General features: G+C 34.3%; 1 protein-coding gene across 1 annotated transcript in view; it reads left to right on the top strand.

Annotated features, from left to right (window-relative positions):
* The window catches only part of LOC111056145 (homeodomain-interacting protein kinase 2), a 68,936-nt gene that overhangs the window by 19,963 nt on the left and 29,397 nt on the right, over positions 1–19,576 (top strand). Inside the window, exons 2-9 of the mRNA XM_039439461.1 lie at positions 2,738–3,031; positions 10,239–10,502; positions 12,441–12,533; positions 14,033–14,251; positions 15,327–15,501; positions 16,305–16,528; positions 17,236–17,424; positions 18,681–19,004. Coding sequence (XP_039295395.1) covers positions 2,750–3,031; positions 10,239–10,502; positions 12,441–12,533; positions 14,033–14,251; positions 15,327–15,501; positions 16,305–16,528; positions 17,236–17,424; positions 18,681–19,004 — 1,770 coding nt within the window. The 5' untranslated portion in view covers positions 2,738–2,749. The remainder of the gene's footprint in view (positions 1–2,737; positions 3,032–10,238; positions 10,503–12,440; positions 12,534–14,032; positions 14,252–15,326; positions 15,502–16,304; positions 16,529–17,235; positions 17,425–18,680; positions 19,005–19,576) is intronic.

Genomic DNA, 19,576 nt, shown 5'->3' with positions numbered 1-19,576 from the left:
TCCACTGCCATTATAACGTGGACCTCACTATAGTAAGCCGTTAGATGTCATATCATTAATGTACTATACAGAGTGTCCCGAAATTTATTGATAATAAACACTAGCGGTGGGTTGCATAAACCATCTCCAATCAGCTGATCAAACCCAATGAACATTGCGCACTGATTTAATATCTAAATTGATCTTACTTGCTTGCTATTCAGTATTCAGTTGACAGAAGTTACCATTACAACTGGTAGAGTTCGCAACTGAATTCAACACTTTCTTCTACTATCCTAGCCTATTAAGCGAGCAATTTCTGTATATATTTTTTATCTAGCTATTTTTATATCTAGTTATTTATGTTCAACGGATCTCGAAAACGGCTCTAACGATTTTCACGAAATTTGGAACATAGTAGATTTATGATATAAAAATTCGATTGCACTAGGTCTCATCCCTGGGAAAACTCGCTGAAGGACATGAAAAGGATAATAATTATTCATCCTTCGGAAAACAGATGATAATTTCGTCGTCTGTCGAAACAGTAGATGTGTGTGTGGGAGAAAAACATAATTATTTCCAGCTGTGTAATCAATCAGCGAGAAATATTATCTAGAAATTTTAACCGACTTGATCAAAATAATCTGATTTGTTAAAATGACATGATAATCATTCTAAACTAGAGTATATCATAATTTTCAAAGTTAATCATTATTTGACAATATTTCAAGTGATTGGTGAGTGTTATTCAATTTGGTTTGTAAACAATCTAAATTAGAACTTTTCAGTTTTAAAATGTTTGGACTGAAAATTGAACCTAAATTCAAGAGTGTATGGAACATAACCTACTTTCTGGTAGTGTATAAATCAAAATTTGGGCAAGGAACAGTTTTGGGCTGTGCCTGTTAGTCCTTCCACACAAGAAAAATTGTGTTCTGTTTAGCAATAGTTTATAAAAATAAATAACGAGAGAAGCTCGGTGCCCCGATATTAGTGAAATGAACGTTATTCAGCACCTGAACATTGGTTTGCTATCCTTGTCTGCCATTAGCCCCAAAGCACAGATAGCTCTATCCTTTCCTGACTCCGCACTGGTGTCAAATCGTTCACAGCATTTGAAGAAATATGATGAATTACCAGAATATTTCATTTCAGTTATGAAAATGTATTATTAAGTTATGAAAAGATTTATTATTTTCTATATGAATAGAGTGGTTTTTGTATATTTTTTGTTTTGAAGAACCAATAAAGAATTTTTTATTTTTGAGAGTATATTTCAAATAGAACTGATCATTGTTAACAAGAATCAACAGTTATGAGATCAGATATACCGGGATAGAAAGTTATGTAGGCTACTGTCGAAGGCGCTGGTTACTGAAAAATGGCAACAATGCGTTCTTATCATTTCCAATGACTTTATAACATAAATCTCACTGTAGTATAGAAAGAAATATAAATCTAAGTACTCTTTAAAAAAAATTGTCAACATTTTTCGACATTTATGTAATCAAGTGGTTTATTTCTTTCTATTTAAGATTTAGATCAGTTATAGAATAGCCACGCTGGGAAGTCTATCCTCTGAAGCCAACATCTACTACTGCCTTATCGCCCATCGTGACGTCAGCATCGGATAGAAAACTTTCAGATTGTGTCTATTTCAGATGGAAGTAAATTATTATTTATGAAAATAGTAAACTCCCGCTGAAATAGACACAATCTGCTATGGAAAACAATGTAAACAAACTCTACAGAAAAGTTTTCTATCCGATGCTGACGTCACGATGGGGCGATATGGCAGTAGATGTTGGCTTCAGAGGCTAGACTTCCCAGCGTGTCTATACTATAACTGGTCTAAGATTTAAGAGTAGCCCTAACAAAAAAACGTAAATCACTATGGTATCTATTGTTCTATATTTATCTAATCAGGGATTCGAATCAGCGGTGTACACCCTCTCCACCAATTTAGAAAACGTCCAGCTCCATCATAAATTGGGAACAAAGGCTGTCAGTTGTCTGTTTGAACACTGCTCACTGCTGACCTTTTTTAGGACCCCCCGCCCCCAAATTTGATTTGTAACTTTATTCCTGAGAGCTAGGAGGCATTGGACATTGTAGTCGTGCGAACCCGGAATAGTCACACTATCTGAGAGTAAAACTAGAATTCTCATGGCAATGGACTTATTTTTGGAATAGAAGACAATTTGGGCAAGATTTTTTCTTTACCATGTTTTAATGTTTTTTGAAATAAAAATTATTATTTGGAACCGTTTAGGGATTAAACATGTGGAACTTTTTCGAAATGTGTGTAATCCTGAATAAATAAATATGAAAATCTTGATGAACAATGATTGGTTTGTTGTATACATGGGATTTCGTGATATGTCCATGTCACTATACTCTTCACAAAATTACTTTTAACTTGGAGGAATATGCGGCGCAGGGAAATGGATGGAGATCAGCCAATTACTGTGATAGATAGAGTCATAGGTAGAAGCGAAGTTGCCAATTTGTCGATACCTTACTGCCATTATAACGTGGACTTCAGTATAGCGCCTGTTTTTTTCTTTGCCATATTGTAAATTTAATAAATGAATATGAATCGATTTTGATGTTAGACGTTTGTTTTGTTTTACCTTACTGCCATTATAACGTGGACTTCAGTATAGCGCCTGTTTTTTTCTTTGCCATATTGTAAATTTAATAAATGAATATGAATCGATTTTGATGTTAGACGTTTGTTTTGTTTGTGTTTTAGGGATTTCGTGACATGTTCACGTCCCAGACGACTCATGTCCCAGTTGGAGGCGGCGGCAGTGCAACATCGGCTATCGCACACAAGAAGCGCAAGTTGGAACACCATCATCACAACCACCACGACACGTCAGCCAGCCATCAGGCTGAGTCAGCAGCAGCCATCTACGTGAGGCATCATCGCAATGCCAATGCCAATGCTAACCATAAGACCAGTCCGGTCGCCCAACTCTCGCACAACTTCATTCGTGCCTCCACCATAAAACTGCTCGACACTTATCAGCGCTGCGGCCAGAAGGTCAGCATCCAGCCAAAATATATATTAATTCCTTGCATGTACATTTTTTACAATGTTTGGAAGCTCGTCATTTATAAAAACTAACAACAATAAAAACAATAAATTGTTCATAAATATAAACAACAAAAAACACAATAAGAGGAACAAATAAATCAGTCAATCAATCAATTAGTTGAAAACAATTTTTAAATGAAAATTCAAGTGAAATGCTGTAAATTTACATATGTTAATTCAAATTCAAATTCAAAATGTTTTTATTGCCTTGAACAAATACATGTTATTGACAAAGTCATCAGGTAAACATATACATACATTATACAATCATACATTTCAGATAGGTACTCAAAACAGAGAAATACTATCACAGCCAACAGTTCCAGTAGCCTACTTAGTTTCTTCACAGTTATATACAGTCATATTTTTAATTGGCAATAACAATATTATAATTGAGGTCAAATATTAATATGAAATATCAGCTGTCAACATTTCCTCAATCGAATCAAAAGCCCTATTTTTGAATAGTTTGGAAATTGCGTACCTGAACGATCTAGAATTTTTATCACGGATATTCTCAGGTAATTAGTTAAGATTGACAGATATGGCAGCACCCCCTAAGAACTCTGCTACACTATAAAATTATTTATTAGCCAGTTTCTTAGGCAATTCTCGAATTCCCTTTTATTCTTCAGATTGGTGATTTCTTTAGGGAGAGCATTCAAAATCTTTTTTATCATATATACTGATGGCTTGTCTCAAAGAATTTAGTTCTAAGGGCCTAAATTCTCAATTCTCTATTATTTCTAGTATCTATTTATTAGGTTAGCACAAACAATACAATGATTGGAAAAGAAAAAACAGGCTATTGCCCAAAACTTTTTCAATCTCCTAATTTAGTTTCAAATTGTCCAAATATTATACATAGGTTATGTCCATTCAATTTTCTAAACCAAATCACAATCTGAGAATATAAATTAGAATAAAACAAACAATTTCAAATCCGGATAGATTGATAGTAAAACTATCGCAAAAACATGAAACAAACTTTAAATTCACAAAATAAAGAATAAAACCACTTAAATTTTTAGCTCGAAAATATTGCAGCTGGGAATAGATGCCCCTGTGAACCCATGAAATAATTGAAAGAATAAGACGTTGATGCTGTCGATACCACTATATTTGTTCAAAATTCATTCAAATTACAGAACCAGGTTTCATAGCTCACTCTTTTCCATGGTTCCATGGCAGTTTCACTGATATGTATATCAATTAATTTATATTTGAATTTACATGTTTTGTATATGGCACCTTGTCAAGCAGTCACTTCAAGGTTCGCTTAAGTTAGCTTATTGATCATCATCATTATTGGCACTACAGCCCATGTAGGCCTTAGCTTTCACAACCACATCCTTCCATCCCTCTCGACATTCTGCTGTTCTTCTCCATCTTCTTACACCCAGTCTTCGCAAATCCTCCACATCGTCAACCCACCCCTTTCTTGGTCTCCCTTGTAGTCTTCTTCCTCCGGGTTTGCCTTCCAGCACCATTTTTGGCACCCTCCCTTCCGGTATTCTGTGCACAGACCAGCCCATCTCAGCCTCTATCTTTTCACAACTGGTCTCCTCGAACAATTTTCCTAGTTCCTCGTTTGTTCTGATCCTCCATATTTCATTTTCCTTGATTGCTCCAAAAATTCTTCTGAAAATCTTTCTTTCCCATTTCTGTAACAGTCCTTCTTCACCTCTAGTTAATGTCCAAGCTTCGGCCCCATATGTCACTATTGGTCTTATAATAGCTTATTGATTCAATAGAAGTCTTCTATTCTATTCTATGACAACATATGCCATATCTTAAGTTGAACTGCTGTTGATTGTTTCCTTATACAATAACAATCAACAATATACTGTATATATTTTATATATAATTTGATTGTATGGTAAGAGATGAGGAATTTCTCCATAGTTGAAAGAATAAGACGTTGATGTTGTCAATACCACTATATTTGATCCAGGTTTCATGGCAACATCTGCCACAACATCTGAACTGATGTTGATTGTTATTGTTGAAGAAACAATCAACATCGGCTCTGCTGGAAATTGGCTATTTGAAGTTAACTCAACTCAAGTCATTTGAAATCTCCTTTTAATACGGAGTCGAAATGATAGGCAAGTCATCTGTCTTATTAGTTGACCAGCCTCACGTCTTCAGGGTAGATAGACTTGTAGACCTTGTAGATGAATGGACTTCAAGATTGATAATTTTAATACGGCTTCAAATTAGATTGTATTATTGATTCGATGATCACAAGTCACTCCGAGTTGAAGTTGAGAGCCAAATATATTCACCCAAAACCAATGTGATCTTTATTACAGTAGTCTACATCAGATCATGTACAATCGATTTAATAAAAAACAGACTTGAAAATATCAAACCTTTTTAAATAAATCTTCGAAATGGCAAATCTATTATTGAATAATGGAAAATGGATTACGAGCAGTGAAGGTTTTTGAGTATCTTTTCTCACATACAACACGTTTAACAGTTTAATAGTGTACTTGAAACGTATGGCAACGTTAACGATAAGAAAACGTGGCAAACTTTCAAATTGTGGTTTCGTTATTTCTATGGCATTGTAGAGATAACCTCGCTATTGTGAGAATAACTTCAATCTGTCAGCATTCCTTATGAAAAACATCAACCAATTCCCATTCAACCTATACTGTCAGTTGCTTTACCACCACAGACTGAACAACAATATATAAGTGATGAGCTGTGTGAATTATTGAAAAACACGATAGACGCTCTTTTTATCAGCGGTGATAAATTGAATGTCGAACTTTTTCAAAGTGATTAGCATTTTAATTGAAATACGCTGAGAACCGACCCATTATATCCAATAAAACGTGTGGTGAGCCATGTGTGACAGTTTTCGTGGATAACAGATTGGTTCGATCGATCAATTGTGACTTAGCTCTGAGGTTTTAATTGAACAGTGTTTCATGAAGAATAGTGTATGTTACGAGATATATATTTAGTGGGAAATTACAATATATAGGGGGAAAAAATTAGTCCAGATTTGTGACTAGTGTTCTGTTTATTGAAAATGTAGTTTTGGATATGAAATTTATTCAGCGAAAAATTACTATGTTATTAGGTAAGTTTTCAATTTATGACTAGTATTGTGAAATATGAATCATAGTAGAACTGGATTACATTGAACAACTTTCTGATTTAGTCTAGAATAATTATTTATTTATAATATTGAGTAATTTCTTGCTGTTAATCTTTTTTGGATAGTTTATCTCTTACAATTGTTAGATCTACTTGGAAATAGTTATTTCAAGGCAATTTAATATGTTTTTAGTTTGAGCGTATTCAAAGATATTTGATAATTTAATTGGGTTATGAGTTCTTGTGAGTTTGTAAAATTCTACGACTCTTTAAAATTGTGACTCACTTTTGTGGCAGACATTCATTAGCTGTAAAATGTGATGACTCACTGTGAAGTCTTAAAATTCAGCGATTGTCTTGTATGTTAAATTGAGTTGGCCAGCAATAAACTGAGTGTTTCTCGGTTGTAGGTTTTAAAATCCAAGTCAAAACACCGTACATCGAACGGTGTTAGTTGAGTGTTCTCTATTTGCCACTAATTTAGATCAACATGCCTCAGACAATTAACAGTACTCTATTTGCTAATTGAAAAAAGTTCCTTCAGATAGGGGTTACTCGCTTAGCATTCGAATACTAATAATGTTTTGAATTCTCGTTTTAGAACGGGAACGGATCATTTGGTAATGGCATAAGTTCTCTTTAAAACATTATAGATGTTTCGATTGGCCTATATGTAAGCGGGCTTCATCCTTTGCAAAATTATAACGATGATTTAATAATATGAAATCTCTAATCGTAGTTGGATCTGAGAATCAGATATTTTATCCTCCTGACTTGTCTCATACTCCATTACTGAAGTCCTTATGACGTAATCTTATAAAAAAATGTATTATTGCTCCAAAATTGTTATTTCTGCTGAACGAGGTATATGAATTTTATCTGATAACTTACATTGATAAAGCAATTTACAAAATTGAAGAAGCATTTTATTTGAAAGTCATTCTTTCTAGATTTCATGAACTCCGTCCTCAATCATTGTAGAATGAGTAGTTTAGTGAATAAATTGGGTTCCCATATTCCACTTATATAGATCTATGTATAAATAGTTCAAGTCACAAACATTTTGAAAGCTTGCTCTAACAATGCTCACATTAACTCTTTCCAAACACATGATAAAATTTGTTCAAAATGTTTGTCAATCATTTCTCAGTATTTTTTTATTTATAGATGCATTCATTTCTAATTTAATACAAGCATATAAAAAGGCTAACATACAAAATATGCACCCATTTCTAGCTTTTTCCTAACTATTGAAGTTGATTGCATTATCCAAGGAATATAATAAATGATATGAAGTAAATCCGTATAAAATAACACATGGAATATGAATTCATTTAAATGAAACAAGGAGAGGCCATCATGTTAGCGATGATCATGATCGAACTACTCTTATCGCTGTAGGGTCTAGGAGTTTGTTTGGTTATCGGTCTCTATAATGACTTGTCTCATACTCCATTACTGAAGTCCTTATGACGTAATCTTATAAAAAAATGTATTATTGCTCCAAAATTGTTATTTCTGCTGAACGAGGTATATGAATTTTATCTGATAACTTACATTGATAAAGCAATTTACAAAATTGAAGAAGCATTTTATTTGAAAGTCATTCTTTCTAGATTTCATGAACTCCGTCCTCAATCATTGTAGAATGAGTAGTTTAGTGAATAAATTGGGTTCCCATATTCCACTTGAAAGCTTGCTCTAACAATGCTCTCATTAACTCTTTCCAAACACATGATAAAATTTGTTCAAAATGTTTGTCAATCATTTCTCAGTATTTTTTTATTTATAGATGCATTCATTTCTAATTTAATACAAGCATATAAAAAGGCTAACATACAAAATATGCACCCATTTCTAGCTTTTTCCTAACTATTGAAGTTGATTGCATTATCCAAGGAATATAATAAATGATATGAAGTAAATCCGTATAAAATAACACATGGAATATGAATTCATTTAAATGAAACAAGGAGAGGCCATCATGTTAGCGATGATCATGATCGAACTACTCTTATCGCTGTAGGGTCTAGGAGTTTGTTTGGTTATCGGTCTCTATAATGCCTTCTCTGAGCATATAAAAATTTTAGAATTTGAGAAATTCAGAAGTGAATTAAAAAAAGAGCTAATTAAATTGTTCATATTTAATAACTTACGTGAGTTTAATGAACATTTCAACGGCAATCACTCATCCTCCAATTATTTTCAATTAAAAATTAAAATCACTCAACTTTAAGATTGACGTGACAAGTTCTTATACCCCTTCAATAGAGGTTTCATTGGATGTTTTAAATGTAAAATATATAAAAAAAAATATATATATAAAAACAAATTAAGTATTTTAATAGGGTTACGTCAATGTTTAATAGAAAATTACTATTTTCCTTTACATATTTTTCATATAAACAAGCTAGAAAGTAGTTGTGTTGATATAAAAAATATGAAAAGGGTACCAATAATTATTTTCCTTTTGAAAAAAAAATAGTAAGGCTTTGCGTACCGCGGCAACGGCGACGATTTCAGCCATTTAACTACGGCTTGAAAACTCTCCCGCTCCCGTTCAGGTGTGCTCGAGGCTTGAACAGGAAAAATACAACATTTACACCGGTTAGGTTGCAGACGAACGACTATCGCATGTGGGATGTGGGAGCGATTATTTCCTTCTGTGGTACCACAAACGCAGCGCATACGGAATGCATTGGTAGGCATGGCACTGGCACTGATACTTCCATATGACGTTGCCCGCTGTGGTAGCGATTAGTTTCCTTGCGATTGTGTTACCACTGGTTTGAGCACTACGCTTCCCCTAGCATCTGTACCACAATCGCAGACACAGACTTTGAAAACACCCGAATATGATAAAAACATGAATAAGAACACCCGAGTATGATGCAAACATCTGAAAACTGTTGCACTAATGCGCGTTTTCTCGAATGTAGTGTGAAAGTCCCTCTGCGTAAGTCGTACTGTTCTGTGGTATGTCGGTCCCAAATCCCACGTCATGCGATAGTGGTTCGTCTGCAACCGGCCTAAAACTGTATCTCAAACCACAGATTCAAACCTCATTTCAAAATCACAAATTCAAATTGAACTATTCATTTCACCTCTCGTCAGCTGATGCTACGCTTATTATTTTGTACCTTACTGTTTCTATACAATAACAATATCGGGACACCGAGCTTCGCTCGTTATTTTTATTTATTGATAAACAGAACACAATTATTCTCTAAAATGATCGTGTTTATATTTCACAGCTGGCTATACGTCATCTTATGAAATGATGCGATATTTTGATTTTTCACATACTCACTTTTTTACTATCCACAGCTGTTTCAGCCAAGAATGAATTATCCTTTTAATGTCCTTCAGCAAGTTTTCCCAAGAATGAGACCTATTGCTATCGAATCTTTATATCATAAACCTACTATGTTCCAAATTTCGTGAAAATCGTTAGAGCCGTTTTCGAGATCCGTTAAACATAGATAACCAGATATATAAATACAGAAATTGCTCGCTTAATATAATAGGATATATAATCAGCTGATGAATAGTGAAATGCGCGTGTCAGTGGCACTCAAGTCTGTACGCATATTTATGAATAAAGGTCATGTTATGTAGTACAGTATTAATGATGCAAAAAATTTGTTCTGTGAAGAAGGAAAGATAATAAACAAAGGGTACTCTTTTAGTCACATTTTTTTATTATTTCTATTAAAACTAGTCACTTAGGACTAACCATTGATTTTGTTTTGTTATTTCTTATCCTAAAATATTAATTTTTATTGCTAAAGTTCTCCAGTGAAGCCTACAGTTCCAATCTATAATTTCACAAATTTAAATTCTCTCACTACACTTTTATTCAATATACATTTTCACTTCACTTGCACCACACCAACTCAATGGGCTTTGTTCTCTTCAATCTCCTTGTGAGTTCAGTGTTGTCTAGTAGTTGGATGACTTCAGTGTTGTCGTTTTTTAGTCACATAATTTAAATTTCAATATAATTGAAATATACTTAATGTTGTTTTGCTTGTTGCAGCGCAAATCGTGCGAAGGTGGCGGTGGCGGTAATGTTGATAACAGCAACAACAGTAGTACGACAACAGCAGCAGCAAACAACAACAACAACAACAACACAACAACAACAGCCACGACGACGCAGAGCAAGGCGGGGGGCGGAGGAGGAGGGGGTGGAGGGGGAGGCAGTGATGGCGACTACCAATTAGTGCAGCATGAGGTGCTCTACTCAATGAACTCGCAGTATGAAGTGCTCGAGTTTCTTGGCAGGGGCACCTTTGGACAGGTCAGACATATTTCGCTTTTACACCGTATTCTAGAAGATTATAATATTAAATCAATGAGAATAGTAATTACATTATAAATTTAGTTTATTTAATACTCAAAGATTAACAAATTATATTTTTACATTGTGAGAAAACTCAGAGTATGAAGAAACTTAGGCTCAACTCAAATCTAGCTGTTCACCCTGTTGTCAATATTTGCAGTAGTAGAAGTCTTCGGGGTGATTTACAGCATTTAATATGAATTTTCGTTTAATAATGATTATAAATACTGTTGCAGGTTGAAATGTCGATAGTAGTAAGTTGAGCATCGATAGATATTGCTATCGAAATCTATTAAAGTCAATTGTTGTAATATGGCTCAACTTACACTTACGCGACTCAGGTCGAGAAGAGACGACTCTAGTCGAGAGCATGTGTTTCCAAATGGTGACACTCAGACCAGCCTCCGCGACGTCACCATTTGAAAGCACATGCTCTCAACTAGAGTCGAGTAAGTGTGAGTTGAGCCATATACGACTTATTACAACAATTGACTTTGACAGATTTCGATAGCAATATCTATCGATGCTCAACTCAGTAATATCGATATTTCAACCTGCAACAGTATTATTAATAATCGTTGATACTTCAAATCCTATCAACACTTTGTCAATGGTTCACTTACGTTCATTATTAAACGAAAATCTAAATTAAATGCTGTAAATCACCCCGAAGACTTCTGCTACTGCAAATATTGACAACTGGGTAAACAGCTAGATGGAAATTCGAAGAGCGCTACTATTCAAAAATTATTTGTCAGCTCATTTGAATACAGTAAATGCAATATCTCAGGAATTTCCATCTGTAACAGTATTTATGTATGCATTGACTACTCTAATATACCCAGATAAGAGATAGCATAAGAAGTGATCCCATGGTATAGGACTATAGGTAGTTAATTTTCAAATTTCAAGCCGATTGATTTTTTTCTCAACTCTAGCCGACTACTGTCTATTATTACTGTTTTTGGAGGGTGAGAGTGTTAGGCTGGTCCACTAATGGTGAAACTTCCATGATAAACGTGCATGTCCATATATGTTTATCGTGCATGTTTGTCATCAGCTAGAGGCTTCTAACATAAAATGAATAATTAATAACAAGAAGTAAACCACTGGAAAATTGAAAATATTATACAGTAATGATGGAGAAATAATTTAATCTCAAATAGAGCAGCGAAGAGAAAATAAACTACAAAAAACTGAATAACAAAAACCTCACCTCAAAACATTTCGCTCAAAGCCTTTTAGTCCAGTCACTATACATTGGTGTTTGCAATTCATATTGTAGATCTGATTCTTATTTTATTTTTTGTTTACATATATATGAGAAGTCCAGAACTAATTTTTTCTTGCAAAATGCGCTTGTACTGATACAGAGTGACCCAAAAACCTCGTTTTTTCGTTCATTTTCCAGTTTTTAGCTATTTCCACCAAATCCAGTAATCAGACAGAATTTGTTCTAGTTTTTTTTTAGATTATAAAATTTTGAGATCAGTCGGAACTCTCTATCTTCAATACAGTACTGAGCTACAATTTTTCAAAAATTAGTAAAATTTTAAGAGAAAATGCATTTTTGAATTTTAGTTTTCGGTCAACAATATCTTACGACTGTTTCCATTTAAATGTATAATTCAAAATCACTCTGGGCGTAATTTTGTGCTATTACAACATGAGACCCGGAAGAGCTCCAGGTCTTGGAAATCCATGTAGATTTCCAGGTAAACCTGCTAAAAATACTCCTTTTTAGCTCCAACCATCATCACCAACACGATTGTCCTCACATTGAGATTTCGGCCAATGATATCAGTTGACAAGATCATTTTATTACCGTGATGTATTATAATGTACTCTTATCCATTGTGTAGAGGATAATTTGAATGTTTTTTTTCTAATTTTCAGGTTGTCAAATGCTGGAAGAAGGGTACGAATGAAATAGTCGCCATCAAGATATTGAAAAACCACCCATCCTACCAACGCCAAGGCCAAATTGAAGTGAGTTTCACGCATATCACCTTCGCCGATTATCGCTTTTTAATTACCATTTATATTAATCTTCATTTATTAGGTTGAAACATTCAAATATTAGATAGAAAAACAGGCGCTATCCCAAAACTTCCTTTCCTAAATTCAGATTTATAAATTTGTCCAAAGTAGAGTTATGTTCATCATAATATTATCAAATTAATATTATGTTGCTATAAATCCCATCTACCTGAAAACATAAACCTGCCTTGAAGCAACGTATTTGGTGAAACTGTAGCCTTTAATCTGCCATTTTTTTCTTTTCAAATAATGGGTGTTTGTTGTTGATATGTCGTTATTCAGTCAAGATAAGAAGAGGAATTCATTAGGAATCTACATTAATCTAATGTAATGCATTATCTAATCTACATTTGATTTATTCGTAATTATATGGTTGACAGGTTTAGTAATTTGGATCAATTCAGACAAGTTTCTGTCATAATTCTCATATTAATGGGACATCAGACAGGTCTGCATCATCGTCGGAGAGTGCAAGCAAAATATCATGAATTCCATCTTCTTGATGGAAATTTTCACTTTCAGTCATTATAAAAAATGATGAAAACCTCATACTGTCAGCATAAAACGACTTTCAGATGCTTCAAATACCAATAATATTTATAAACATTATAGTTCCCATAGGAATGTATACACAAATAAATGTATACGTAGCTAGTTTGGTGGGGTCAGGGCTGACCCCAGCATGTTCTGAGTGTAAAACAGCAAGCGATAGATATGACACTATATATAAGAATATTATAAGACCAATTTATCAAATGGGAATATTCCCGGATAATGACGCAATGAAAATCATTTGAATTGAAAAAAATGTACCGTCCTCTGGCACTGTCTGGTGTAAACTTTTGTTAGTATTTTTGAATCATTTAATTTCTATTTCTTATTATTTCACTTACATTACATTTCTTGTTTTTTAACATTTCTTCATACTTAATTCTTAAAATACATTTTTGGATTGTATAGTGTATGATTGTAATGTGTGAAGGATGCAAAATGGGTTTTTACCTGTTGCATCCATGAATAAAATTATTTATTTATAAAATTATTTATTTAAACTGAGAATACATAGAGTGGCAGGGCTCAGGCTGTCCTAGAAAGAGAATTAACCTCATAAAATCATAACCTCATTCTTTTTTCGAAACTTTTATTCATAAAAATTTGGGAGAAACATAGTTTTGGGCTATGCCTATTGTCTTCTCCCAATCATATTTTACTGTAATAATTATTTATTTGTGATAGTTAATAGAATAATAAATAAATTCTAACAATAATCTCCCTTGTCAAATACTACCCCACCAAACCAGCTAATGACTAGAACAAACCTTATTTATTTTTTCTTTGAGAAACAGCAACTGCTTAATGTGGCCAATAATATATTTTACGAAATCTTAAAATCTAAACTTTTTATTTATAATGAATAAATTAATGTAATTTTGATTTGTATTTGACAGGTTAGTATTCTGTCCCGCCTAAGCCAGGAAAATGCGGACGAATTCAACTTTGTTCGTGCGTTCGAGTGCTTCCAGCACAAGAGCCACACCTGCCTGGTCTTCGAAATGCTCGAACAGAACTTGTACGACTTCCTCAAATCGAACAAGTTCAGTCCTCTGCCTCTCAAGTACATTCGGCCTATCCTGCAGCAGGTGCTCACTGCTTTGCTTAAGCTCAAGGTAAGTTGGCAATTCACTGTAGTGTAGTGATTGATCACTTTCAACTATTGAAATTCATCAACACCGATGCTCCACCTTGAATTATATGATGAATTGTAATAAAAATAATCGACTCATTAGTTTGTAAATTTTTGGTATTAGGAACATTTATTTGAATAGATAGAATCAGTACATTTTTTCGTTTATAATATGATTTGTTTATTTATGTTTTAATGTTTGGTGGAAATAAATTGAATTCATGAATAAAATAAATAGATTAGAATGAATTTGAATCAATGCAGAGACAGTTTGAATAGAATCATGGCATCATCTATAAATCGAATAAATTTGATGCATTACAGAACAATTCAGTTACAGAACAATTTGTGAAGTGAATGTGAATTAAACTACATGAAAATCAAACTTTGTAAAAAAGTACTAGTTATAAATACATGTTACTTCTGCTCTACTGCTCATGTTAAATTTACTTTATAAAATATGATAGATATAGCGATATTTTCTCCAGAATACACACTGAATGAGATGAGAATACTCTTTGCTAGCGCACAAACTTGGAATTTCATTTTGACAATGCGTGAACACCCCCATAAGAATCATTGCTATTCTTTCCTTCGGTTATCGGCCGCGTTTGCATAAATTTTTAATCATGAAAAATTACGAAAACAATATTTGAAAGTGGCACATAACCTCGCTACGTTTGGTCTGTTGTATAAATTGGAATAGAAACCATTCCGGGTTTGGTCCTGCGGTATTTTTTGAATAGTTGTGTATTTCTCAACGATTGTAAATAAATAAACAATATTTCAAGTTATAATGTACAATATTTTTGCAATGGGTTACCATCAACATTTTTGAGCATGAATTTGAGTGGTATTTTATTCATTGTTTTATCTTTTTATTGGCAATGTATTGTTTTTGTCATTTTTATTCATAATTATTTTTTTCAGCTTTTAAATGTTCATTCAATAACTTTAGTATTGCTTTTTAGTAGTTTTGTACCTGACGATTTCAATGTATTTGTCAAAATACTCACGAGCTATAAAGAATGATTGATTGATTGATGATGTGTGTGCAGCAATTGGGGTTGATCCACGCTGACTTGAAGCCTGAGAACATAATGCTGGTGGACCCAGTGAGGCAGCCCTACCGAGTCAAGGTCATTGACTTTGGCAGCGCGTCGCATGTGAGCAAGGCGGTCTGCAACACCTACCTGCAGAGTCGCTACTATCGGGCGCCCGAAATCATTCTCGGTAAGTTAAGCATGCTCATCACAGCTACAATCTATTCAAACATATACATATGTATATCTAAACACATGTATTATATTGCATAGTAAATTACAAAAATATAAATGTAGATGAAACTCATTAGGAGGTCCTATTCACACAGAGTGGTTTGGCATGAACGTGGCGAAAATCAAAATATTCACGAAATTCACAAGCTGACGTATAGCCAGCTGTAAAATATAAACACGATCATTTTAGAGAATTGAGTTCTGTTTTTCAATAATTAAAAATAACGAGCGAAGCTCGGTGCCCCGATATTTTGAATTATGTTAATAAAGTTCTATTATATTCTAAATTGAGAGCAGCATTGGAAAAAAATGTAAACAGAATTTGCAACAGCAAAAAGAATTTGAATCAAAGAAGAAGTTAATTATCTGTACTCAAAACTGAATCAACTTCTACAAGAAAATTATTCGTATCAGTGTCTTCAAAAAATAAAGGGTAGTTCTATAAGACACTTTGAAGTATTGGAAACATCAGCCAAGATCTGAGTAGGCCTTCGGTGAGTGCCGTTGGTATAATTGTCAACGTACACTAGGCCTATCAAGTTGCCCTGTAGAAATAAATAAAGAATATTTGAACTAATAATACTCTATATTTGTTCTTATTATCTTTCTAAATACTCTGAGAACGGAGTATGAGTATGGAAACTGTCAAAATAAACAATAACATTTGATAAACAAGCAAAAGAGTTGGGTTATGTTCCTATTAGTTAGGAGAGGAAGACTTGTTAATATAAGGGGTTTGATAAATTGTATGTTGTTCAGGTTTGCCATTTTGCGAGGCGATCGACATGTGGTCTTTGGGCTGCGTGGTTGCCGAGCTGTTCCTCGGCTGGCCGCTCTACCCGGGCAGTTCCGAGTACGACCAGATCCGATACATATCGCAGACGCAGGGCCTGCCAACCGAGAACATGCTCAACAACGCATCCAAGACTACCAAGTTCTTCTATCGCGACATGGACAGCAATTATCCCTTCTGGAGGCTCAAGGTAACTAAACAATCACTCTGTAGAAATTAAGGTTTACGAGGTCTGCTTTATTAAACAGAAAACACCCAGTAGAATTCTTCGTAGTAAAGTTTTGACTCCAATTTGCAACCAATTCTGAAATGGATCACCTCAAATATAACAACTTTAGGCGCTCATATCTCTAACAGTGAAAAATATTAAAAAAAAGATATCCTTCAAAAATTTGTTCCATTTTGGTATTTGAATCGATAAACGTTTCAAAATTTGTAGAAAGTTTCAAAACCGTGGAGCACAATCTTACAGGTCAACGCACACAGCAACAGATAGACGTATGCAGACGTACAGGCGTCCCTGGGTATTGCAAAAATTGTGATAACCACCTTTCAGGTACTTATTACAGGTGCTTCTCTCAGGCTCTCCCATCAAGAGACAACATCAAGAGAGCTCTACAACATTAGGGGAGTTGCTATCAGCCTTTCTTTTGTCACTCTCTCGTTTGGATTTTAAAGTGTGAGGAGTTTTTAGTCCTATAATGAGAAATTGTAATATCGGTTGTCATAAATCATGTTCTACCGAATACCGAATAGAAAGTATCTATCCATGGAAATATTATTGGTGAGTCCATTCCGTTTCCTAAAGTAGTTGAAAATATTGGAGGAATGACCCTTAGATTGAGGTTGGTTTGACAATTGTTATATTATAAGAGTTTGTATTTTGTTTAATTTTAGACGCCGGAAGAGCACGAAGCCGAGACAGGCATCAAGTCGAAGGAGGCGCGCAAGTACATCTTCAACTGTGTGGACGACATCGCTCAGGTGAACGTGCCCACTGACCTCGAGAACGCAGAACTCCTCGCTGAGAAGGCCGACCGCAGGGAGTTCATTGACCTGCTCAAGCGCATGCTCACCATGGACCAGGTCGCAATATTTACCCCTTTTCACTCTTTACAGACAGGGGAAAATTCTGAAATATGATTTCTATGAATATAGATAAGATAAGAATAAGATCAGCAAGTTAGATAACATAAATCGTGCTAAATAAATTAAAATCAGTTAGTGCCGGTTGTACAAAAGCGTGATTAAATTCATGTGAACCAATCAAAGGCAATTCCGAAAAAAGCTTCAGTGATTGGCTCTCGTGAAATTAGTCACGATTAAAATTTAACCGGCTTTTGTGCAACCGACACTTGGTATTTAACCAAGATAAAGGCTAAACCAGTGGGTGATTTCTTTATAAAAAATACATAATATATTAAAATACGAATAACATAAATATATAAAAATAAAATAAATTATTCCTTAAACAAGGTAGAAGGCTAAACCAATGGGTTATTCCTGTATAAAAATACTTATCAATTGAAGAAGAAATAGAATAGCTCATTAGTATCTTAGTTGGTGTTATAATAATGATGAGGAAAAATATTTGGGGCAAAATTTTGAACTACTGCTGGATCTGGTACCTAATAGAATGTTGGTTCAATATTCATCTTTCCCCTTTACCACTTGTTGTTAGCAGTATTTTTAATTAGTTAAAAGCATTGACAATATTAGTTATTCACATTAATATTGTCTGATATTGTCAATCAATATTGTCTGAGTTATAAGTCCAGCAATTAACAGCTGATATGAGTAATCACTTTTATACGCTCACAAGCAGCAACTTTATTCTATTGTTGCCTCTCCTTTCAATGAACAGGCTATAGAGTTTATACTCTAAATAGAACAAGTTGAGACTTTGAAGAAGTATCCGTGTTGCCAAATTGTGCTAAATATTTCATTATTTTCATGCAAACTCATTTGACTGGATATATTCAAATTGACGACTCTGTATTGACTGTGTTGTCAATTTAATATATCCAGTCATATAGGCTAGCATGAAAAGATTGGAATTTCGCACAGCTTTGCAACATGGATACTTTGTACACCAAGTCTCAACTTGTTTTATGCAGAGTATAAGTCAGCGTATACTGACTGTATTGTAGAAATAAAAATCTAGAAAGGGTGAAATCTAAAATTAAAAAAACTTGAATTTTATTTTTTACTTCTATTCAGGAGGTAGCCCTAACGAAAAAAGACAATTTGATGACTGTATTGTAATCTGCATGAATTAATAAATCTAAACCAATGTAAAACTACTAAACAACGTATGTTTAATGTGCATTCTTTCTCTTTAGGAACGACGAATCACGCCAGGCGAAGCCGTGAACCACGCGTTTGTCACGCTAGCACATCTGGTGGACTATGCGCACTGCAACAACATCAAAGCAAGTGTGCAGATGATGGAGGTGTGCCGACGCAACACGTCCGCCTCTTACCAGAGTCAGAGCTCGACTGGCGCTAGTTCGCATCACAGCCACCAGGTGACAGCAGCGGCGCCTCCCCCACCACCGCAGCCTCCTCCGCCGCCATTGGTCGCCACGCTCACCTTCAACAACCAGCTGACCAATCAGGTATCGCGGAACCACCACCACCATCACCACCCAGCTTTCGATAACCTGGTTTGTTTATGTTTCTGTTTTTTATTTGGTTGAGGTTTTGGTTCCTTTTGTGTTGATTCTCATAAAAAGAATAGAAATTTAAAAAGAAAATATTTCTCGCATCTGCAATCGAAAAACTGATTAGACAATTTTGACATTGGTTTCTTTGATGTTGATTCATAGAACATTGTTGCTTACAAATATATCTTGAAGAAATAATATGTTTTACTATAATTTCCGTAGCGAAGCACAGGTACCCTGCTAGTAATAACTTCACCGTGGAAATTACTATCTATTCATTCTAGAATTATTAATTGAAATCTACAGAATAAAAAATGAATAAATATCAACTATTTGTATCTCCCTCTATCTACAAAACTGATGAAATTATGAAACTTACGTCAATACATATCGTACGAAAAAAATAAGAAGTATTCAATCAATATATTATTGTACAATAACATGGAAGAATATTCTATTATTTTGTTTGTAACGATAACAATTATTCTTATACTACTTAATTGACGTTTTCAACTACATAGAATGGAAAAACATGGCTTGAAACTACGTTTTCAAGCTTAACATTAAACACA

The sequence above is a fragment of the Nilaparvata lugens genome, chromosome 12, assembly GCF_014356525.2.
Source record: "Nilaparvata lugens isolate BPH chromosome 12, ASM1435652v1, whole genome shotgun sequence".
NCBI classification, from domain to species: domain Eukaryota; kingdom Metazoa; phylum Arthropoda; class Insecta; order Hemiptera; family Delphacidae; genus Nilaparvata; species Nilaparvata lugens.
Note: the sequence above shows the minus strand (reverse complement) of the source record. Positions and strands in the feature narration are given on the sequence as shown.